At 47.0% G+C, this 24076-nt stretch overlaps 1 protein-coding gene across 1 annotated transcript; it reads left to right on the forward strand.

The window, feature by feature from the left end:
* The first annotated feature begins 637 nt into the window (after positions 1-637).
* LOC130077412 (asialoglycoprotein receptor 1-like) lies at positions 638-23363 on the forward strand. Its single transcript, XM_056242652.1, has 9 exons — positions 638-728; positions 3566-3655; positions 3861-3941; positions 4031-4129; positions 4268-4360; positions 10903-10962; positions 14651-14802; positions 14893-15002; positions 23199-23363. The coding sequence occupies exons 1-9, from the start codon at positions 638-640 to the stop codon at positions 23338-23340; spliced, it is 918 nt and encodes a 305-aa protein (XP_056098627.1). The 3' UTR covers positions 23341-23363.
* The last annotated feature ends 713 nt before the right edge of the window (positions 23364-24076 follow it).

The following is a 24076-nucleotide window of genomic DNA, read 5'->3' on the forward strand; positions in this document are numbered from 1 at the left end:
TGACTTTGAGACCTCGGGCTTGGGATCCTCGGCCGGGGCCCGCGCTGAGGGGGGCGGCGTCCAGCAGAGCGAGAGCGCGGTCTTTGGTCTCGGGCCTGGCGGCGCTGTGAAGCGGCGGCGGCGGGTGGTGCAGGCTGCGGCTGAGAGCTTCGGGCAGACGGTTGTTTCGGGCGGCCCGTAGCGGAGCTCGAGCGCTTCGGCAGGAAGTGCTTCATAGCCTGCGACGTTTTCTGCACCTCGGCGAATCTGTCCGCGAAAGGCCCGCTGGTGAAATGGGCGCGTCGAGGAACACGGAGCGCTCAGCTTCCGTCATCTCGGACAGCGTCAGCCACAAATGTCTCTCAGCCATGGTGAGAGAGGCCATATTCCACCCAACGGCCTGTGCGGCGGCTTTTGCAGCGCGTAGAGCGAAGTCTGTAGCGCTTCTTAAGTCCGCCACGCAGATCGCTCCCGGTCCTTCCTCTTCCAATTTTTGGAGAAGGTCGGCTTGGAAGATTTGCAGGACAGCCATCGTGTGCAGTGCTGAAACTGCTTGCCCGGCGGCGGTGTAGGCGCGTCCGTGCATGGCTGACGTCACTCGGCAGGCTTTAGATGGTAGCGCAGTCTGAGCACGCCGTCCAGCGGAGGGCGGGCAAAGATGGGACGCTACAGCTGCTTCCACAGGAGGAATAGAAAGGTATCCTCTATCTTTCGCACCGTCCACAGTGGAGAATGCAGCAGAGACAGAGGTACGCAGCCTGGCGGAGAAGGGGGCGTTTCACGACTTTGCGACTTCCTTGTGAAGTTCAGGGAGGAAGGGCAGGGATCTCGACCGTGACGGGGCTTCGTCTTTCCCGAGAAAGCGATCATCAAGCCTGTTGCACGGTGGTGGCGCGGGCGCCTCCCAGTCGAGGCCGATGGTATCCACGGCTTGAGAGAGCAGACGCATCAGCTCAGCTTCAATGCCGGCTCGTCTCCCAGAGGGCTGGCGGGTAGCGGGGGGGAGGTCCACAGAGCTCGCCCAATCCTCACTGTCCGATGCCAGAAGAGAACATGCCCCGGTAGGTTCGTCAAGCTCAAGGGCGGACGCGGCGGCAGATGGCGTCCGTTGTCCATCCGTGAGCGACTCGAGCGATGCCGGCGAAGCTGGCAGGCGAACCGGCGAGCTTTGGCGGGCAGGAGAGAGCTCGGGGGCGCGCTGAGCACGGCGCTTCTTGCGGCGCGGTACCACAGCGGGCAGAAGTGCAGGCTCTGAGAAGGATGCCAGGCGAGTCCTCAGAGTCACCATGGGCAGCAGCTCGCAATGATGGCATCCGCCGTCGGCGAGCGCGAGAGCCACGTGATCTTCACCCAGGCAGGACATGCAGATGACATGGCGGTCCCCGTCGCTGAGTTGGGCTCGGCACGAGCCACAGGAAGGCATCTTGAAAAAGACGCAGCTCTTTTAGAGTTTAGGAGAAGTGTGAGTTGCAGCGGCGAACAAACACTCTCAGCAGAGTAAAGGATATAGACGCCGGAAAGCGCAGCAGGTACGGCGGCTGAAGGCGGCGAGGTGAAGGCCAGCAACTTCAGACTCGAGGGCTCGTCCCGCTGAAGGCTTGCGTCGACGGCGCGGCTTCTCAGTCTGGATCCAGCGATGCGTGAGCTTCGCTGAAGAGATGAAAATCAGTTTGTATCAGCCTGTCGACCGGCTTTATAGGGCAAGACCACGCCTTTTCTGGCGTGACGTGACGAAGTGGGCGCGAAGTGCCCCCATTGGTCATGACGTCACGCAGAGCCGTTCTCGATAGGCTGCTGCTTTTGCCGCAGGGCAGCCAATAGGCGCGCGAGCTGCGTCGCCTATGTCTGCATGTTGCCGCAAAGCGTTTTACATTGATTAAAAATTAAGGATAATTTTTGGCTTCAATATCTCGTGGAAAAGAGGTTTTCCCCATAGCGTAAGATATTACGCAGTACAAGAGATACTCTCGTAAGAGAACAGTGTCGTGTAAACAGCCCCTCAATTACCTCCCAGTTCGTCTCCTTTGTTACTGATTATGTTCAGCTGTCTGTCATTAAGTTTCACTGTGTATTTATACTCCCTGTCTCATTCAGTTCATTGTCGGTTCTCGTCTGTAGTGTGAGTAGTTTATGTGATCATTCTCTGTGCCTTCATCTATGTATTATCTTGTGTTTATTAATGAAAGTTAGCATTGATCTTCATCATCTTCATTCTGTGAACTACATCATCTGTTGCTTCTTTTTTTCTTTTTCTACCAGGACACAACTGTGTATTTCTGACTGTAATAGCAGGACTCATTTCATTTAGATGCCAATTTTGACTTTTTGCAATTGCGTGTTATAAAGTCAGAATTGCAAGATATAAACTTGCAATTGCGAGAACAAAAGTCAGAATTGCGAGTTTATATCTTATTGCAAATTTATATCTCGCAATTCTGACTTTATATCTCGCAATTCTGAGAAATAAAGACAGAATTGTGAGATATAAACTCGCAATTGTGCGATAAAAAGTCGCAATAATCTTTTAAAATGTTTTATTCTGTGGCGGAAACAAACTTCCATAGTATGCTAAGTTCTTGTCTAAGACAAAACTGGTATTAGCAGATGTTGCTTATGCATTTTTATATTTTCTTATTTACAAAAACAGCCTTTTTCCACCTTAGAAACATTGCTAAGCTACGTAATATGCTATCAGTTTCTGATGCAGAAAAGTTAGTTCATGCATTCATGACCTCGAGACTAGACTACTGTAATGCTTTATTAGCTGGTTGTCCTGCATCTTCAATAAATAAGCTACAGTTAGTCCAAAATGCAGCCGCTAGAGTTCTTACTAGATCAAGAAATTATGATCATATAACACCGATTTTATCATCACTACATCGGTTACCTATAAAGTTCCGTATTAATTATAAGGTATTGCTACTGACTTATAAAGCCCTAAACGGCTTAGCTCCAGTCTATTTAACGGATCTTCTATCGCCCTATAATCCATCGCGCTCTTTGAGATCACTAAATTCAAGGCTTTTGGTTATACCTGGGATATCCAGATCCACCAAAGGAGGGAGAGCATTTTCACATTTAGCTCCAAAACTCTGGAATAGCCTTCCTGATACTGTTCGTTGCTCAGACTCGCTCTCCCAGTTCAAAACTAGATTAAAGACGCATCTCTTTAGCCAGGCATTCATATAATATTTTTAATCTTACAGTTAAATACGGCCTCTAGTTCATAATTGCCAGAGGAGAACTGGCCCCGACTGAGCCTGGGTTCTCCCAAGGTTTTTTTTCTCTCCATTAGGTCACCTGATGGAGTTTTTCGGTTCCTTGCCATTGTTGCCATTGGCTTGCTCATTTGGGGATATTCAATTTAATTTAATCAATTAATAATACTATTGATCAGCATTACCAAATGTGGACGTTTATTATTATTTTAACTTAATACTGTGAAGCTGCTTTGATACAATCTGTATTGTGAAAAGCGCTATACAAATATACTTGACTTGACTTATTTACGAAGCCATTATTGCATGCACTCAGTGATCTTGCTGATCCAGTATATTGTATTTATGGCTTTTGTCTTATGTTTAAGAGTCTTTGTCGAGCTCAATGAGTGTCCTGAAGAGTTCAGTGTCAGATCTCACTTCATCTGTCGCATCGCTTTCTTCTCAACTATCAGTCAGTGAGTAGACACTACATTACATGAGCAATACATACAGCACTCCATTACACTACAAACAGGGCATGAATTATGGAGTGGGGTGTTTGAAATCCCCAAAGGACACCAAAACAAAAGTATTTAGCAGTAAGTCAGCAGGTTACCTGCTACTATTATTACATAAGTCTACTATATTCAACATCTAAATGCAACATATACTTTCCCACAGTGCGGCAGCAGGATATGAAGAGCTTGACTGACAGTTTGAATTCTGCAGTATCGACGTTGACATCCAAACTGAATGATGCAGGTGATGAAATCATTTAATAATCTTGCATATTTCTTATTATCTGTGTATTGAGGAAGATAATTCTAGTAACTGCAACTTTTTTCTCCCAGTTAAAACGCAGGATCAGAAACAGACTGAAACCGAACGATCGCTGGACAGTTTGAAGTCCTCCATACAGTCTGACCAACAGAGCAAACAACGAGACTTCGGTGAGTCAGAAACATACAAAAAAATAATTATATGAAGTTATAGGCTTGCATAATATAATTCAAGCCCGTCTCAATAAAAACATCACTGAAACGACATTGCTGAGATATCATATTTATGTCTTTCATCTCGTGCTAAAGAGTCTCTGTCGAGCTCATTAAGTGTCCTGAAGAGTTCAGTGTCAGATCTCACTTCATCTGTCGCATCTCTGTCCTCTAAACAACAGATCTCTGGTGAGTCGAGTACAATATTGCAATAACTGCATTATGAATGTATAACTGAATCTATTGAATTGATATCTTTTGTTAGGCATGATTTCAGAAATATATAATCATAATTGTTGATTTCATGGACCTGCATGCTGATACTGCCATTATTCTTTACATTGGAAATAATTGGATTGAAATGAAATTCACAGGACACTGACTGCAGAAAGTCTAACAAGGTCTGGTGTGTTTTCTTGTGTTCTAGAGGACAGAGTTATGAACGCTCTGAAGGATCTGAAATCTAACATGAGAAACAGAACAGCAGGTACTGCATCCACACTCTTAACAATAAAGCTTCCAAAAGAAGGTTTTCACAGCGATTCCATAGAAGAAATATTTTTAGTTCCTCAAAGAACCCTTCAGTGAACATTTTGGAAAATGTGAAGGAAAAACTGAAAGACCGTTTGTAAACCATTTGTAAAACACACTATGAAGAACCTCTTGTGGAATGGAAAGATTCCATGCATGTTAAAGGTTCTTTGTAGAACCTTAGATGTCTATACAGAGCCTTTATATTTAAGAGTGTAGCGCTACTTTATGTGGTTAAAGGGAAAGTTAACCCCAAAATGAAAATCTTGTCATTAATTACCCTCATGTCGTTCTAAACCTGTAAGACTTTCATTCTTTGGAACGCATGAGAGCACCACAACACATGCGTGTTGTTGACGAGAGAGCAGATGTTGTTGCGTGAATGTGTGCATGGAGATAAATATTTTGTTAATAAAGCGGTGAACTGTTTTTTTGAGTAAACAAAGCCCTTATGTCGCTTCATCAAATTGAGGTTAAACCACTGGAGTCACATGGATTAATTTTAGGGATGTGCCGATATTCACATTTTGGCCGATAATTCTTTATATTTGAAAGCCGATAACTGATATTGTCACACAACGCTCAGGAACAGGTAAAATGAACTTAGGCTTTATTTATACACGGTATGCAGACTCCAAAATAAAAGGTAAAACCAATGCTCAGAAGATACTTAGGAATACCAAAAATACCAGAAATGTCTCTTGAAGATTACTCGGGAACCAGGGACCAGAATTGACGAGATCGGACCAGGAGTGTAGGGTGACTGAGGCTTTTATGCAGCATGAGTGGCGATCATGAGGAGACGAGGTGCAGGTGATAACAATCAGGGAGAGTGCGTGCAGGTGAGGATCCAGGGGAATGCTGGGAAGTGTAGTGCGGGACAGGACCAGGGGAAACCGTGACAGATATATTGTCTGATAAATCTAAATCCAAATTTTTATATACATTTTGAGAGCCTGAATACAAAAGTCTCACCATTGAAATCCATGTCCCAAGCACACAATTATAATGATGTTCTCATTACAATTTTATGTAGCCGATATGACAGACTTGTGTTGCACTTAACTGTATTTTCCTTTTTTTAAGCGATTTTAATAATATTTCAAGCTATTCAAAATCATCATGTTGAACAGTGCGCATCTGAAATGTCTCAGCTGAAGGAATAATACATTATTTATAGGCTTTAATATATCGGCCAAATTTTCTTATCAGGACGATAACGATAACATTACTGATATGGTGGCCGATATATCGTGCATCGCGTTCACTACATTTTTTGCACAATCGACATGAGTCGATTTTATTTGTGCTAGCCCTGCACTGTGGCGGGCTGTGTCTGGGTGTGGGAATGGGCACTGGAACGTGGGCATTCTTACAACACTCATAACACCATCGGCCGTGGCCGGAACACCAGAAAATGCACTCTTTATTGGATTTATCTGGGTAGCCGTAAAAACGGCCTTTGTGTGCAGGCAAGCGGGCTGTGTAGCTGGCTTGCTCACTGCAAAATACACTGGAACAGTCACATTGCTTGGAACTGGACGAGCGAGAAATTTTGGTGAAAACCCGGGATTTGAACACCGTCGCTTTCCTAGGAAGGCTAGGAAGACTTTGAGACCTCGGGCTTGATCTCGATCCTCGGCCGGGGCCCGCGCTGAGGGGGGCGGCGTCCAGCAGAGCGAGAGCGTGGTCTTTGGTCTCGGCCTGGCGGCGCTGTGAAGCGGCGGCGGCGGGTGGTGCAGGCTGCGGCTGAGAGCTTCGGGCAGACGGTTGTTTCGGGCGGCCCGTAGCGGAGCTCGAGCGCTTCGGCAGGAAGTGCTTCATAGCCTGCGACGTTTTCTGCACATCGACGAATCTGTCCGCGAAATCTTTGACGGCAGATCCGAAAAGGCCCGCTGGTGAAATGGGCGCGTCGAGGAACACGGAGCGCTCAGCTTCCGTCATCTCGGACAGCGTCAGCCACAAATGTCTCTCAGCCACGGTGAGAGAGGCCATATTCCGCCCAACGGCCTGTGTGGCGGCTTTTGCAGCGCATAGAGCGAGGTCTGTAGCGCTTCTTAAGTCCACCACGCAGATCGCTCCCGGTCCTTCCTCTTCCAATTTTTGGAGAAGGTCGGCTTGGAAGATCTGCAGGACAGCCATCGTGTGCAGCGCTGAAACTGCTTGCCCGGCGGCGGTGTAGGCGCGTCCGTGCATGGCTGACGTCACTCGGCAGGCTTTAGATGGTAGCACAGTCTGAGCGCGCCGTCCAGCGGAGGGCGGGCAAAGATGGGACGCTACAGCTGCTTCCACAGGAGGAATAGAAAGGTATCCTCTATCTTTCGCACCGTCCACAGTGGAGAATGCAGCAGAGACAGAGGTACGCAGCCTGGCGGAGAAGGGGGCGTTCCACGACTTCGCGACTTCCTCGTGAAGTTCAGGGAGGAAGGGCGTGGATCTCGACCGTGACGGGGCTTCGTCTTTCCCGAGAAAGCGATCATCAAGCCTGTTGCACGGTGGTGGCGCGGGCGCCTCCCAGCCGAGGCCGATGGTATCCACGGCTTGAGAGAGCAGACGCATCAGCTCAGCTTCAATGCCGGCTCGTCTCCCAGAGGGCTGGCGGGTAGCGGGGGGGAGGTCCACAGAGCTCGCCCAATCCTCACTGTCCGATGCCAGGAGAGAACATGCCCCGGTAGGTTCGTCGAGCTCAAGGGCGGACGCGGCGGCAGACGGCGGCCGTTGTCCATCCGTGAGCGACTCGAGCGATGCCGGCGAAGCTGGCGGGCGAACCGGCGAGCTTTGGCGGGCAGGAGAGAGCTCGGGGGCGCGCTGAGCACGGCGCTTCTTGCGGCGCGGTACCACAGCGGGCAGAAGTGCAGGCTCTGAGAAGGATGCCAGGCGAGTCCTCAGAGTCACCATGGGCAGCAGCTCGCAATGATGGCATCCGCCGTCGGCGAGCGCGAGTGCCGCGTGATCTTCACCCAGGCAGGACACGCAGATGACATGGCGGTCCCCGTCGCTGAGTTGGGCTCGGCACGAGCCACAGAAAGGCATCTTGAAAAAGACTCAGCTCTTTTAGAGTTTAGGAGAAGTGTGAGTTGCAGCGGCGAACAAACACTCTCAGCAGAGTAAAGGATATAGACGCCGTAAAGCGCAGCAGGTACGGCGGCTGAAGGCGGCGAGGTGAAGGCCAGCGACTTCAGACTCGAGGGCTCGTCCCGCTGAAGGCTTGCGTCGACGGCGCGGCTTCTCAGTCTGGATCCAGCGATGCGTGAGCTTCGCTGAAGAGATGAAAATCAGTTTGTATCAGCCTGTCGACCGGCTTTATAGGGCGAGACCACGCCTTTTCTGGCGGGACGTGACGAAGTGGGCACGAAGTGCCCCCATTGGTCATGACGTCACGCAGATCCGTTCTCGATAGGCTGCTGCTTCTGCCGCAGGGCAGCCAATAGGCGCGCGAGCTGCCTCGCCTATGTCTGCATGCTGCCGCAAAGCGTTTTACATTGATTAAAAATTAAGGATAATTTTTGGCTTCAATATCTCGTGGAAAAGAGGTTTTCCCCATAGCGTAAGATATTACGCAGTACGAGAGATACTCTCGTAAGAGAACAGTGTCGTGTAAACAGCCCCTCAATTACCTCCCAGTTCGTCTCCTATGTTACTGATTATGTTCAGCTGTCTGTCATTAAGTTTCACTGTGTATTTATACTCCCTTTCTCATTCAGTTCATTGTCGGTTCTCGTCTGTAGTGTGAGTAGTTTATGTGATCATTCTCTGTGCCTTCATCTATGTATTATCTTGTGTTTATTAATGAAAGTTAGCATTGATCTTCATCATCTTCATTCTGTGAACTACATCTGTTGCTTCTTTTTTTCTTTTTCTACCAGGACACAACTGTGTATTTCTGACTGTAATAGCAGGACTCATTTAATTTAGATGTCAATTTTGACTTTTTGCAGTTGCGTGTTATAAAGTCAGAATTGCAAGATATAAACTTGCAATTGTGAGAACAAAAGTCAGAATTGCGAGTTTATATCTTATTGCAAATTTATATCTCGCAATTCTGACTTTATATCTCGCAATTCTGAGAAATAAAGACAGAATTGTGAGATATAAACTCGCAATTGTGCGATAAAAAGTCGCAATAATCTTTTAAAATGTTTTATTCTGTGGCGGAAACAAACTTCCATAGTATGCTAAGTTCTTGTCTAAGACAAAACTGGTATTAGCAGATGTTGCTTATGCATTTTTATATTTTCTTATTTACAAAAACAGCCTTTTTCCACCTTAGAAACATTGCTAAGCTACGTAATATGCTATCAGTTTCTGATGCAGAAAAGTTAGTTCATGCATTCATGACCTTGAGACTAGACTACTGTAATGCTTTATTAGCTGGTTGTCCTGCATCTTCAATAAATAAGCTACAGTTAGTCCAAAATGCAGCCACTAGAGTTCTTACTAGATCAAGAAAATATGATCATATAACACCGATTTTATCATCACTACATTGGTTACCTATAAAGTTCCGTATTAATTATAAGGTATTGCTACTGACTTATAAAGCCCTAAACGGCTTAGCTCCAGTCTATTTAACGGATCTTCTATCGCCCTATAATCCACCGCACTCTTTAAGATCACTAAATTCAAGGCTTTTGGTCATTCCTAGGATATCCAGATCCACCAAAGGAGGGAGAGCATTTTCACATTTAGCTCCAAAACTCTGGAATAGCCTTCCTGATATTGTTGGTTGCTCAGACTCGCTCTCCCAGTTCAAAACTAGATTAAAGACGCATCTCTTTAGCCAGGCATTCATATAATATTTTTAATCTTACAGTTAAATACGGCCTCTAGTTCATAATCGCCAGAGGAGAACTGGCTCCCGACTGAGCCTGGGTTCTCCCAAGGTTTTTTTTTCCTCCATTAGGTCACCTGATGGAGTTTTTCGGTTCCTTGCCACTGTTGCCATTGGCTTGCTCAGTTGGGGATATTCAATTTAATTTAATCAATTAATAATACTATTGATCAGCATTACCAAATGTGGACGTTTATTATTATTTTAACTTAATACTGTGAAGCTGCTTTGATACAATCTGTATTGTGAAAAGCGCTATACAAATATACTTGACTTGACTTATTTACGAAGCCATTATTGCATGCACTCAGTGATCTTGCTGATCCAGTATATTGTATTTATGGCTTTTGTCTCATGTTTAAGAGTCTCTGTCGAGCTCAATGAGTGTCCTGAAGAGTTCAGTGTCAGATCTCACTTCATCTGTCGCATCGCTTTCTTCTCAACTATCAGTCAGTGAGTAGACACTACATTACATGAGCAATACATACAGCACTCCATTACACTACAGTCAGGGCATGAATTATGGAGTGGGGTGTTTGAAATCCCCAAAGGACACCAAAACAAAAGTATTTAGCAGTAAGTCAGCAGGTCATGCTACTATTATTACATAAGTCTACTATATTCAACATCTAAATGCAACATATACTTTCCCACAGTGCGGCAGCAGGATATGAAGAGCTTGACTGACAGTTTGAATTCTGCAGTATCGACGTTGGCATCCAAACTGAATGATGCAGGTGATGAAATCATTTAATAATCTTGCATATTTCTTATTATCTGTGTATTGAGGAAGATAATTCTATTAACTACAACCTTTTTTCTCCCAGTTAAAACGCAGGACCAGAAACAGACTGAAACCGAACGATCGCTGGACAGTTTGAAGTCCTCCATACAGTCTGACCAACAGAGCAAACAGCGAGACTTCGGTGAGTCAGAAACATACAAAAAAAAGTTTCAAGCCCGTCTCAATAAAAACATCACTGAAACGACATTGCTGAGATATCATATTTATGTCTTTCATCTCGTGCTAAAGAGTCTCTGTCGAGCTCATTGAGTGTCCTGAAGAGTTCAGTGTCAGATCTCACTTCATCTGTCGCATCGCTGTCCTCTAAACAACAGATCTCTGGTGAGTCGAGTACAATATTGTAATAACTTTATTATGAATGTATAACTGAATCTATTGAATTGATATCTTTTGTTAGGCATGATTTCAGAAATGCAGTATATAATCATAATTGTTGATTTCATGGACCTGCATGCTGATACTGACATTATTCTTTACATTGGAAATAATTGGATTGAAATGAAATTCACAGGACACTGACTGCAGAAAGTCTAACAAGGTCTGGTGTGTTTTCTTGTGTTCTAGAGGACAGAGTCATGAACGCTCTGAAGGATCTGAAATCTAACATGAGAAACAAAACAGCAGGTACTGCATCCACACTCTTAACAATAAAGCTTCCAAAAGAAGGTTTTCACAGCGATTCCATAGAAGAAATATTTTTAGTTCCTCAAAGAACCCTTCAGTGAACATTCTGGAAAATGTGAAGGAAAAACTGAAAGACCGTTTGTAAACCATTTGTAAAACACACTATGAAGAACCTCTTGTGGAATGGAAAGATTCCATGCATGTTAAAGGTTCTTTGTAGAACCTTAGATGTCTATACAGAGCCTTTATATTTAAGAGTGTAGCGCTACTTTATGTGGTTAAAGGGAAAGTTAACCCCAAAATGACAATCTTGTCATTAATTACCCTCATGTCGTTCTAAACCTGTAACACTTTCATTCTTTGGAACGCATGAGAGCACCACAACACATGCGTGTTGTTGACGAGAGCAGATGTTGTTGCGTGCATGTGTGCATGGAGATAAATATTTTGTTAATAAAGCGGTAAACTGTTTTTTTTTTAGCAAACAAAGCCCTCGTGTCGATTCATCAAATTGAGGTTAAACCACTGGAGTCACATGGATTAATTTTAGGGATGTGCCGATATGCACATTTTGGCCGATAATTCTTTATACAACCCGAATTCCGGAAAAGTTGGGACGTTTTTTAAATTTGAATAAAATGAAAACTATAAGACTTTCAAATCACATGAGCCAATATTTTATTCACAATAGAACATAGATAACATAACAAATGTTTAAACTGAGGAAATTTACACTTTTATCCAATAAATGAGCTCATTTCAAATTTGATGCCTGCTACAGGTCTCAAAATAGTTGGGACGGGGGCACGTTTACCATGGTGTAACATCTCCTCTTCTTTTCAAAACAGTTTGAAGACGTCTGGGCATCGAGTTTATGAGTGTCTGGAGTTTTGGTGTTGGAATTTGGTCCCATTCTTGCCTTATATAGGTTTCCAGCTGCTGAAGTGTTCGTGGTCGTCTTTGCAACGCATTTGTCGTTTAATGATGCGCCAAATGTTCTCTATAGGTGAAAGATCTGGACTGCAGGCAAGCCAATTCAACACCCGGACTCTTCTACGATGTAGCCATGCAGTTGTAATAGCTGCAGTATGTGGTTTTGCATTGTCCTGCTGAAATACACAAGGCCTTCCCTGAAATAGATGTCGTCTGGAGGGGAGCATATGTTGCTCTAAAACCTTTATATAGCTTTCAGCATTCATAGTGCCTTCCAAAACATGCAAGCTGCCCATACCGTATGCACTTATGCACCCCCATACCATCAGAGATGCTGGCTTTTGAACTAAACGCTGATAACACGATGGAAGGTCTCCCTCTTCTTTTGCCCGGAGGACAAGGCGTCCGTGATTTCCAACAAGAATGTCAAATGTGAAGTTTTGCTATTACCTCTGACGGCCAGTATTCCTATTTCTATGTGAAGTCTCCGGGTCGGATTTACCGCGAAATCCAACGGATGTGACGTGCATGCGCGCTCCCGAGCCTCTCTCCTTATATACAGTCTATTGTAGACGGTCAGGGAGTTACGTCCGGTTAAAGGCGCACGTTTTTCGGCTTATATCTCAGTCAATCTTTGATCAATATTCCCAAGACTCTAATCGTTCGTAGTGCTGGACGGGGCCTTTCGAACGAGCCCACCCCCGAGGTCCAACTCGCCCGGCTCCCCGAGTTATAGCCGTTCGAAATCGGGGGTCCCAGCGAACGGCGATCCGGTAGGGGGCATCCCCGAGGCCCGCCACTCTAGCGTTCGGGCAAGGGTTCCCCTGGGACCTCCTCCCCCGAATTTGAGCTCTCTGGGTCTTTGCGTTCCAGAGATACGAGCGATTTTCTTCTGAGATCGTGACGTCACCGGCGTACGCAATTTTGCAGCGCGCCCGATGGTTTTCTGCTAATATCTCTGCGAAAACACCACCAAAAACTATGGAACTTATATGGTTCTTTTCAGCTCGACTAGATGGTCCCAACGAGCTCGGTGCTCGCCGAATCCGTCTAGTATTCGCCGAGGTATTTGCGTAATAGACGGTATTGTCTATGAGTTTGAGCACCAGCGCTCTTGTAAAATTTGGTTGCAATCTGAAACATCACCACTAGAGGCCGCTAAAAGTTACATAGAGCACCTTTAAATGAGCCTTGGCCCACAGGACACGACGCCGCTTCTGGACCATGTTCACATATGGCTTCCTTTTTGCATGATAGAGCTTTAGTTGGCATCTGTAGATGGCACGGCGGATTGTGTTTACCGACAGTGGTTTCTGGAAGTATTCCTGGGCCCATTTAGTAATGTCATTCACACAATCATGCCGATGAGTGATGCAGTGTCGTCTGAGGGCCCGAAGACCACGGTCATCCAATAAAGGTCTTCGGCCTTGTCACTTACGCACAGAGATTTCTCCAGTTTCTCTGAATCTTTTGATGATGTTGTGCACTGTAGATGATGAGATTTGCAAAGCCTTTGCAATTTGACGTTGAGGAACATTGTTTTTAAAGTGTTCCACAATCTTTTTATGCACTCATTCACAGATTGGAGAGCCTCTGCCCATCTTTACTTCTGAGAGACTCTACCTCTCTAAGACATCCCTTTTATAGCTAATCATGTTACAGACCTGATATCAAATTACTTAATTAGTTGCTAGATGTTGAATCCTTTCTAAATTTTTTGCTTTTTCAACCATTTGTTGCCCCCGTCCCAACTATTTTGAGACCTGTAGCAGGCATCAAATTTGAAATGAGCTCATTTAGTGGATAAAAGTGTAAAATTTCTCCGTTTAAACATTTGTTATGTTATCTATGTTCTATTGTGAAAAAAATATTGGCTCATGTGATTTGAAAGTCTTATAGTTTTCATTTTATTCAAATTTAAAAAACGTCCCAACTTTTCCGGAATTCGGGTTGTATTTGAAAGCCGATAACTGATATATTGTCTGATAAATCTAAATCCAAATTTTTATATACATTTTGAGAGCCTGAATACAAAAGTCTCACCATTGAAATCCATGTCCCAAGCACACAATTATAATGATGTTCTCATTACAATTTTATGTTGCCGATATGACAGACTTGTGTTGCACTTAACTGTATTTTCCTTTTTTTAAGCGATTTTAATCATATTTCAAGCTATTCAAAATCATCATGTTGAACAGTGCGCATCTGAAATGTCTCAGCTGAAGGAATAATACATTATTTATAGGCTTTAATATATCGGCCAAATTTTCTTATCAGGACGATAACGATAACATTATAAATGATCATATATCGGCCAATACTGATATGGTGGCCGATATATCGTGCATCCCTAATTCATTTAATGATGTCTTTACTACCTTTCTGGGCCTTGAAAGTGGGAGTTGCATAGACTGTCAATGTAGGGACAGAAAGTTTCAGATTTCATTAAAAAAAACTTCATTTATGTTCTGAAGATGAATGAAAGTCTTATGGGTTTGGAATGACATGAGTGTGAGTTTTTAATGACTGACCTTTTATTTTTGGGTGAACTGACCCTTTAAATCTGCTCTTATTTTGCATCTTCTCTCTCTCTCTCTCTCTCTCTCTCTCTCTCTCTCTCTCTCTCTCTCTCTCTCTCTCTCTCTCTCTCTCTCTCTCTCTCTCTCTCTCTCTCTCTCTCTCTCTCTCTCTCTCTCTCTCTCTCTCTCTCTCTCTCTCTCTCTCTCTCTCTCTCTCTCTCTCTCTCACGCAGACGTCCCTGTAACCTGTAAATCTGGCTGGATATTGTTCAAAAGCAGCTGTTTCTTGTTCTCCAGTAATAAACTCAGCTGGACTGGGGCACGAGATTACTGCAAAGCACAGGGGGCGTTACTCCTCAAAATAGAAGAGGACGACGAGGAGTGGGTGTGTAACGTTCATGGATGCGCATAACATAGCATTTTGATTTTAATTTCTTTTCTTTTTTTTAAATCAGTTTCTATCTTCCCCCTATAGGCATTTCTAAACAAACATACCATACCCGAGCACTACTGGGTCGGTCTAACAGATCAGGACACAGGCCAGTGGAGATGGGCGGATGACAATCCTTACACAATGAACAAAGAGTGAGCCGATTCATGCATTATTCACTTTGATTCACAAAAACATTTCTTAGCAAGCAGTTGAATCATATACATTTTAGAGGTTTAGTCCCAAACTTTGGCCTCAAGATGGCATTACATTTACATGTTTATCCCTAAATATGACCTAATATCCACTTGATTTTGTAAGGCGTAAATTAGATATTTTCTGTGAAAGTGTGAGACTTCCGATTCATTCAATAGCCGCTCAAGGTTGATTACTGCGTCCAAAATCACATACTCTCTTGAGTAGGTATTTATTTTGAATAGGAAAATACTTTGTGAGTTGTGACTGCTAAAAAAGTATGTTCTTTATGCTCGCATTCGGAGGTTTTTCAGGCAATTCGAAAAAGGAATATTTCGCAAAACTGTAATGGAAACAGTTTTTGCGCATTTACAGTCGCCTGACGTAGATGACGCGGTGTGTTTGGACAGAATACGAGACAGAGATCTTTATTAAATTCATAAAAGACAAAAAAATTACAGGAATACTGGTTCCCTTTCGTAGTCACTCCGAGTTACGTCGGATGACGGAGAATGGGGGTTTCGCTAGAAAGCCAGTCCTCTTCGAGTAATAAAAAACAAGCCAATGGCAAAGAAATGCCATGGGTCTGCGGAATTTGCATAATGTATCTCCGCCTATCCGCGTGAGTATTTAAGGAGAGACACCTGCAACAGCAGATCATGTTTTCGCTTCGGAGCCAAGAGAACCTCTTCACTCCACAGCCACAAGACCTGAGTTTACAAGTGACTCACCTCTTCGAGACGAGCGAACTCTCCAGTGTTGGTGTGACGGCGGTACCCAGCGAGTCTTCACATTGCCTGCGATCTGTGCAGTGGTCTGCCAGACTTTGTGTTTTCTCCCTGGTCGCCTCAGCATTGCAGAGTTTTCCTCTCCTAAAAGAGCTGCACGTGGCACGTCTTTTTAAAGATGTCTCGCCCGTGTTCTTCTGGTTGCGGTCGATATCTGTCATCTTCTGATGGGCACGAGCGCTGTTTTGTGTGTCTGGGCTTTGAGCACGCTGAAGCAGCGCTCGTGGATGACTCATGTTCCTTCTGTGGGAACATGACCATCGCAACACTTAGATTGAGACTCAATGATCTATCAGTGAGAGTCCCCGCGTCCACCACCCGTCCTGCTTCCTCCACGAGAGGTGGTAGTTCGGCTGGGGGACAGGGTGATCTGAGGGTAACGGTGTGGAACAATCCGACGATGCGTCCTCGGACCACGCCCCCGCCGCTGTGTTGCAACCCGCGAGTGCCGCGGTGATTCAGGCGGGCGCTTCTTCGGAAGCTCCGCGTGTTTCATTCGGCGCTCCAGAGGAGGACGCGATGTCGATCGCGGCATCACAAGGTGGGCTCGATTCTCCGGGAAGTGAGGATGCGGCTGCGTTGCCTCCCTCGGGAGTCCCAGCGTTGCCCGTGTCGGATCCCAGCTGAGATGACAGCTGTCCCGGGCAGCCGTGAGCATCGGGCTAGAGTGGAACCCTCCGCCCTGCCCCGAGCGCTCGCGGCTGGACGATTGGTTTTTGGGTGCGGCTGCCGCCTCAGGGCCTCAGCCAACCCCAATTCCTTTCTTCCTGGAGCTGCATGAGGAGCTGTCGAGATCATGGAAGGCTCCTTTGACCTCCCGTGAACGCTCGTCAGCTTTCTCCGCCTTTCCTCCCCTCGATAAAGCAAGTTGCCCATGGGTACACTGGGATTCCCCCGGTGGAGCGCTCTGTTGCGATGCAACTGTGTCCTCAGAGCGCCTTCTCTCGTGGTAATCCTAAGCACCCGTCCAAGGCCTGTAGATTCTCGTCATCTATGGTGGCGAGGTCTCACAGAGCTGCAGGACAGGCGGCTGCTGCTCTGCATGCTATGAGCACCTTGCAGGTCTACCAGGCCCAGCTGCTCAGAGACATGCACGAGGGCAGGACTGACCCAGGGACGTTCGACGAACTGCGTGCCGCCACTGACCTCGCTCTCCGGGCGACGAAAGTGGCCTCACGCTCCCTGGGTCAGGTGATGGCCACTAACGTGGTCCAGGAGCGTCACCTTTGGCTTAACCTGGCCGATATGCGGGACACCGAGCGGACTCGTCTGCTCGACGCCCCCATATCCCAGGCCGGCCTCTTCGGCGGAGCAGTTGAAGACTTCGCCCAGCAGTTTTCAACCGCACAGAAGCAGTCTGAGGCGATTAAACATATTCTGCCCCGACGGCCAGCTGCTGCCTCCACCCAGCCGTCGGCACAGACGCCTCAGCCTGCTCGCCGCCGAGGGCGCCCTCCTGTGGCTCCCGCCCCTCCCGCACGGCCCCAGCAGCAGCCTTCACCCGGGCCGCGTCGTGGAGGAAGCCGCAGGAAGGCGCCCCAGCCCCCTCAGGCCCCGCGCCCCGCTAAACGCCAGGCTAAGCGGCGTTCCTGAGACGGGCTGCTCAGTGATGGCATCGGATCTTTCCCAGGAGGCGGTAGCAGGCCCCCTCCTTCCCCCGGTGGAGGGCCGGGGGAGAATCTTTTGTTCTCCACTCCCCGCTGCTCACCCACGGGTGGGCAGCACCCTATTGTGGTTAAAGAAAGATCTGACACCACCACTGAGCACACAGAGCAGGATGGCAGTGCGCGACGCCCCCGTGCCTCGCCACTCTCGTCCTCCTCTGTCCCTGAGGGCGAGGATGACAGTGCGTGCCGTCCCCGGACCACACCGCTCTCATCCCCCTCTATCGCCAGACCCCTGGCAGAGCAGACCCCCGTGGAACACTGGTCCTTCCCTGGTCTCCTCTGTCAGGGCACGGAGCTTGGCTGTGCACACGCTCAGGGCCGCTATGCCACCCTTGCCTGTACCGGTCACTCCGCTTCGCTGCCCCTCCGGGGGGACGCCTGTGGCTCGGATGATTCCACTGGATCAGTTTTTGGGGGCTTGGTTAGAGCTCCCCAATCTGTCCCGTTGGGTCGCCCGAACTATCAGGCTCGGCTATGCGATTCAGTTCGCACGGTCTCCTCCCCGCTTCAGGGGAGTCCGCTTTACTATGGTCGGTGGCAATGCCCCGATCATGAGAGCGGAGGTTGCTACCCTGCTGGCGAAGGGTGCAATTGAGGCTGTCCCTCCAGCCGAGATGAGGTCAGGGTTCTACAGCCCCTACTTCATTGTCCCCAAGAAAACCGGTGGGTTACGGCCAATCCTGGACTTGCGCGTCTTGAACCGCTCCCTTCACAGGCTGCCGTTCAAGATGCTCACGGCCAAACGCATTTTCGAATGTGTGCGGCCACAGGATTGGTTTGCAGCGATAGACCTGAAGGACGCCTACTTTCATGTCTCCATTTTACCTCGACACAGACCGTTTCTTCGGTTTGCTTTCGAGGGGCAGGCATACCAGTACGCGGTTCTCCCATTCGGGTTGGCTCTGTCTCCTCGCCTCTTTACGAAGGTCGTCGAGGCAGCCCTTGTTCCCCTACGCGAACACGGGGTTCGCATCCTGAATTATCTCGACGACTGGCTAATATTAGCTCACTCTCGAGATCAGGTTTGCGAACACAGAGACCTTGTGCTCCGGCACCTAGCCCGTCTGGGCCTTCGGGTCAACTGGGAGAAGAGCAAACTTTGCCCCGTGCAGAGGATCTCTTTTCTCGGTATAGAGATAGACTCGGTCGCCATGTCCGCGCAGCTTACGAGCGAGCGCGCACACTCACTGCTGACTTGTCTTCGACAGTTAGAGGGCAAGAGTGCGGTCCCATTGAAACTTTTTCAGAGGCTCCTGGGGCATATGGCATCCGCAGCCGCGGCAACGCCACTCGGATTGCTTCATATGAGACCGCTTCAGCTGTGGCTTCGCGATCGGGTCCCGAGGTGGGCATGGCATCACGGTACGCTCAGAGTTCCAATAACTCCGACCTGCCGTCAGACCTTCACCCCGTGGCGGAACCTCAGCTTTCTACGGGCCGGAGTTCCCCTAGAACGAGTTTCCAGGCATGTTGTTGTCTCCACAGATGCCTCTGCCACGGGCTGGGGCGCCATGTGCAATGGACATGCAGCCGCGGGCTCCTGGACAGGACCCCAGCGCCTCATGCATGTCAATTGCCTCGAGTTGCTGGCAGTACGCCTTGCCCTGCACCGCTTCCACGCGTTGCTCCTGGGTCAACACGTACTTGTCCGCTCGGACAATACCGCGACTGTAGTGTACATCAACCGTCAGGGTGGTCTACGCTCTCGCCGTATGTCGCAACTCGCACGCCACCTCCTCTTATGGAGTCAGAAGCACCTGAGGTCCCTTCGTGCTATTTACATTCCAGGAGTGCGGAACCTTGCAGCCGACGAGCTGTCTCGGCTCCGGCCAACCTCTGGCGAATGGCGACTCCATCCCCAGTCGGTCCAGCTGATATGGGACCAGATCGGGGACGCACAGATAGATCTGTTTGCCTCCCACGACTCATCCCATTGCGTCCTGTATTACTCCCTGACCGAGGGCACGCTCGGCACGGATGCACTGGCGCACAGCTGGCCGCAGGGCCTACGCAAGTATGCGTTTCCCCCAGTGAGCCTTCTCACACGTACTCTGTGCAAGATCAAGGAGGACGAGGAGCAGGTCATTTTGGTCGCCCCATACTGGCCCACCAAGACCTGGTTCTCCGAACTGATACTCCTCGCGACAGCACCTCCTTGGCCAATTCCTCTAAGGAAGGACCTGCTTTCTCAGAGACGGGGCACCCTATGGCACCCTCGTCCCGATCTTTGGAGACTCCACGTGTGGCTCCTGGACGGGACGAGGCAGGTTTGAGTACCCTGCCACCAGCGGTGGCGGCTACCATCACTTCCGCTAGAGCATCGTTCACGAGACATGTCTATGCGTTGAAGTGGAACCTCTTCGTCAACTGGTGCTCTTCTCGCCGAGAAGACCCCAGGAGATGCTCGATCAGTGTCGTGCTTTCCTTCCTGCAAGACGGGTTGGAGCAAAGGCTGTCTCCCTCCACCCTGAAGGTGTATGTGGCCGCTATCGCCGCATATCACGATGCAGTTGAAGGTAAGTCTCTGGGAAAGCACGACCTGATCATCAGGTTCCTGAGAGGAGCGAGGAGACTGAATCCTCCTCGCCCTCCTCTCGTTCCCTCTTGGGACCTCTCAGTGGTGTTAAATGCCCTGCAGAGGGCTCCCTTTGAGCCTCTGCAATCAGCTGAGCTTAAGTTCCTGTCAATGAAGACAGCGCTCCTGGTTGCACTGGCCTCCATCAAGAGGGTAGGGGACCTGCACGCATTCTCCGTTGACGAAGCGTGCCTGGAATTCGGGCCGGCATACTCTCACGTGATCCTGAGACCCTGGCCTGGATATGTGCCCAAGGTTCCCACCACTCCCTTCCGGGACCAGGTGGTGAACCTGCAAGCGCTGCCCCTGGAGGAGGCAGACCCAGCCTTGGCACTGCTCTGTCCAGTACGTGCCCTCCGTGCTTACGTAGACAGGACGCAGTGTTTCAGGACCTCAGACCAGCTCTTTGTCTGTTATGGTGGGAGACTGAAGGGAAAGGCTCTCTCAAAGCAGAGGTTGTCTCACTGGTTAGTGGACGCCATTGCTTTGGCTTACCAACAGCAAGGCCGACCGTGCCCCCTTGGTGTGACAGCGCACTCCACCCGGAGTGTGGCTTCCTCTTGGGCTCTAGCGCATGGCGCCTCGCTGGCAGACATCTGTAGAGCTGCAGGCTGGGCGACACCCAACACATTCGCCAGATTTTATAATCTCCGAGTGGAGCCTGTGTCCTCTCGTGTACTCGCTTCAGTTAGCTAGTACTGGACCCACTCAGGTGTCTTCGCTTGCTCGCCATTCCACTCCACGGACTGGATACGTGCGATATTTCCTCAGGTGAGCCTTCCTCTCTGAAGCCCTGAGTTCCTCCAGCGCTGTTGACGCTGGCGCCAGTGTCTATTGCCTGTGCGCCGGCTAGGTGCCTCCGTGTGCATGGTTCCTCCTCTGAGCAACCCCCACATGTGTATTTCCACTGTAAACCTCTTTGAGCATGTGTCTTTCCCTCGGCAAGCCACCTTGCCACTCCTGGAGTTGAAAGTAGATGCCACCCCACGGGCTGGTCACTCCAGTGTTCCTCCATATGTAGCCCCCTCGGGCCATATGTGTATCTTAAGTCCTCCCTACGGGTAGGCATGCTGCGGCATATCTCCCCTGAGATATGCTTCCCAGTGTACCTTGGTATTCCTGTGTTAAGTAGGACTCCTTCGTCCGTGCCTATATCACGACAGGGAGGTCAGACTTCGCAGGGCACTGGAAGACAGCTGTGAAGGTGGCGTGATTACACGGGGACCCCCATTCTCCGTCATCCGACGTAACTCGGAGTGACTACGAAAGGGAACGTCTCAGTTACGGATGTAACCCTCGTTCCCTGAGTAGGGAACGGAGACGTTACGTCTCCCTACCACTTCCGCTGTACCGCTGGGTAGACGCCTGAGTTCAGTCTCGGCTCCTCAGCGAAGACATGATCTGCTGTTGCAGGTTTCTCTCCTTAAATACTCACGCGGTGAGGCGGAGATACATTATGCAAATTCCGCAGACCCATGGCATTTCTTTGCCATTGGCTCATTTTTTAATACTCGAAGAGGACTGGCTTTCTAGCGAAACCCCCATTCTCCGTCATCCGACGTAACGTCTCCGTTCCCTACTCAGGGAACGAGGGTTACATCCGTAACCGAGACGATTCTAAACCTCAAAGAAACGCCACAATCAAGACCTCGAAGCAGAAATGAGGAGAAACACCCAGAAACTCCTCATATGAGCCGCTCACAAGTATAAGGGTCTTTCCTTGCCATTAAAGCATGGATAACACGTTTACATCTCCTTCGATTAAAAAATAATGGCTAGTGCGGTGGCTGGGATATATATAAACGGAAAAAAAAAGAAGCGTGAAGTCTGCACACTGAAAATAGCTCCTCCAAATGAATTTATTAATAGCACAACGTTACGACCATCAGGTCTTCATCAGGCACCTTTACATTTATTTTGTACACAGTTTTTGGAAAGATTTGAAAAATAAAAATAATAAATTAACAAAATATCAAAAAAGAAATTAAGATTAAAGGTGTTATATGTAGAATGGAGCAACTCTTGTCATTAGCGACGCCGGTGGCCGTTAAGTGAACTGCAGCACTGATTGCTTGTTCTCGCACTCGTGCTCGCGTAACACACAAGAGTCTGAACGTTATTCAAGACCTAATATTCTCACGGCCAAGTTATTTGCCATTTTTTGCTTAAAAGTAAAAAGAAGTTGGGAATACCTTTGCAGCGTTTTACTGTTAACGAACATCCCGACGCCATCCACTGCTGAGAGCGACGTTTAGATGAATATGTTGTGAAAATGTGATGCACTCTTTCCTCTTAATAACAAAAGAAACACACACACAAAAAATGACAGCGGTGAGAAAACAGCAGTTCAGAAAGCATCTGATCATAGCGATGTGGAGATGTTTGCATCAATAATTGCAATAAATACATGAAAATTCTTACATATAGCCCCTTTAATCTTGTAGATGCTGATGTGATGTTTTGGTGATTCTCATTGGATGGATAATGATAAAAATGTTTTTATTTAATTATTAAATTTGCTCGTTTTATTCATAAAGTCAAGGGGTTTGAAAAAATGCATATATTAACAATTTAAATAAAATATATTTGGAAACAATATCTAAAATCAAGAACTTTATACAGTGTTTTTCTGTATTTTTTTTTTTCTTTTTCTTTTTATAAACCCCTGACATGTTTGGTTATGTTCTTAAAAAGAAAAACAGTGCTGTACATGGTACAACTATTTGAACTAGAAACCAATGTGTTTATGATTATGATAATTAAAATAATGTGATTACAAATACCAGTTTGCAATATCGAGCTGCATAACAGACTGCATTTACCTGTTTATAAAGGTAAAGCCGGACATCGGAAGCCTCACGCTACTCTTTTCCAATTATTGCCCATTATAATCATGAATAGGAAAGGAGGCAGTTATACTTCAAGATAATGTACTTCAAGCTTTTGCTTGTCAAGAAAATGCATCTTGCATTAAACAAAAATGTAATCCGTTTAAATATTTATTGTTGGTAGTGGCGTTGGGATTAAATGCATATAAAAAATTTACTTTAGATCAGATGGGATGCCAGAAAAATTATAATATATGCAGATGCTGATATGACATTTGTTGGTTGTCATTATCCACAGACGCTGGGCTCCCGGGCAGCCGGATGACTGGAAAGAACACGGACTGGGAGAGGAAGGAGAGGATTGTGGGGAATTTATATATACTGGGAAACTAAATGACAGCCACTGCTCCAGAAAAACTAAATTCATTTGCAGAGTGTAGATCTGAATCTGAAAAGAGCTGTGGTGAAGGGCCTATGGAACGTTTTCATCAAATTCTGTTTGTTCCATTGTAATTTTTCTGGATTTCATTTTAATGGTTAAATTAAATTTTAGTAATCAAAAAGCATGTCTAATTAATTGAAATCATTTAACAACAATTTATTAAAAGTTTAACAAAAAATGACATGTTTAGGGCCCTATGAAATACATTTTTTTTTTTTTTTTTTTTAAATTCTGTCTTTTCTGTTTTACGATTTCTGTTTTAAGATAATGGTTTGATAAAATTTGTAATAATCAAAAAGCATGTCTAATTAATTGAATTCATAAAAACAAATTAATTTAAAAAAACATTTCTATCAAATGAAGGCATAAAACATTAATTTAATGTATCTTTTAATCATATGAAAAAAATTGTCAAACAAAGTGCTGCACAACATGAAAGAGAATTTGATTATTCCTTAAAAATTATTTTAATAATTATTATTGTACTGTTGGACAGGTTGCTATGAAGACTTTGGAGATTCTGGGCTCTATCTTGCACTCGGCGCAAATGACTTTGTACACTGACGCATGTATCATTCCTATTTTGCACCCGCGCAAAGCGGACTTTTCCCTCCACAGACGCACGTCGGTTAACTAAGAAATACACTTGCGCTCCCCGGGGCGGTTCAGCGCAAAGAGGAGGCGTGTTCCGGCGCAAACTTTCCCTCATGCTATTTTGCTGTTCTATAAAACAA

The sequence above is a fragment of the Rhinichthys klamathensis genome, unplaced genomic scaffold (assembly GCF_029890125.1).
Source record: "Rhinichthys klamathensis goyatoka isolate OS25496 unplaced genomic scaffold, OSU_Roscu_1.1 h1tg000738l_1, whole genome shotgun sequence".
NCBI classification, from domain to species: Eukaryota; Metazoa; Chordata; class Actinopteri; order Cypriniformes; family Leuciscidae; genus Rhinichthys; species Rhinichthys klamathensis.

Coding starts and splice junctions, on each gene's coding strand:
- LOC130077412 (XM_056242652.1), top strand. CDS start 638: ATGGGACGCTACAGCTGCTTCCACAGGAGGAATAGAAAGGTATCCTCT. Junction 3,656..3,860: donor TTCTTCTCAACTATCAGTCA/GTGAGTAGACAC, acceptor ACTTTCCCACAG/TGCGGCAGCAGGATATGAAG. Junction 3,942..4,030: donor ATCCAAACTGAATGATGCAG/GTGATGAAATCA, acceptor TTTTTCTCCCAG/TTAAAACGCAGGATCAGAAA.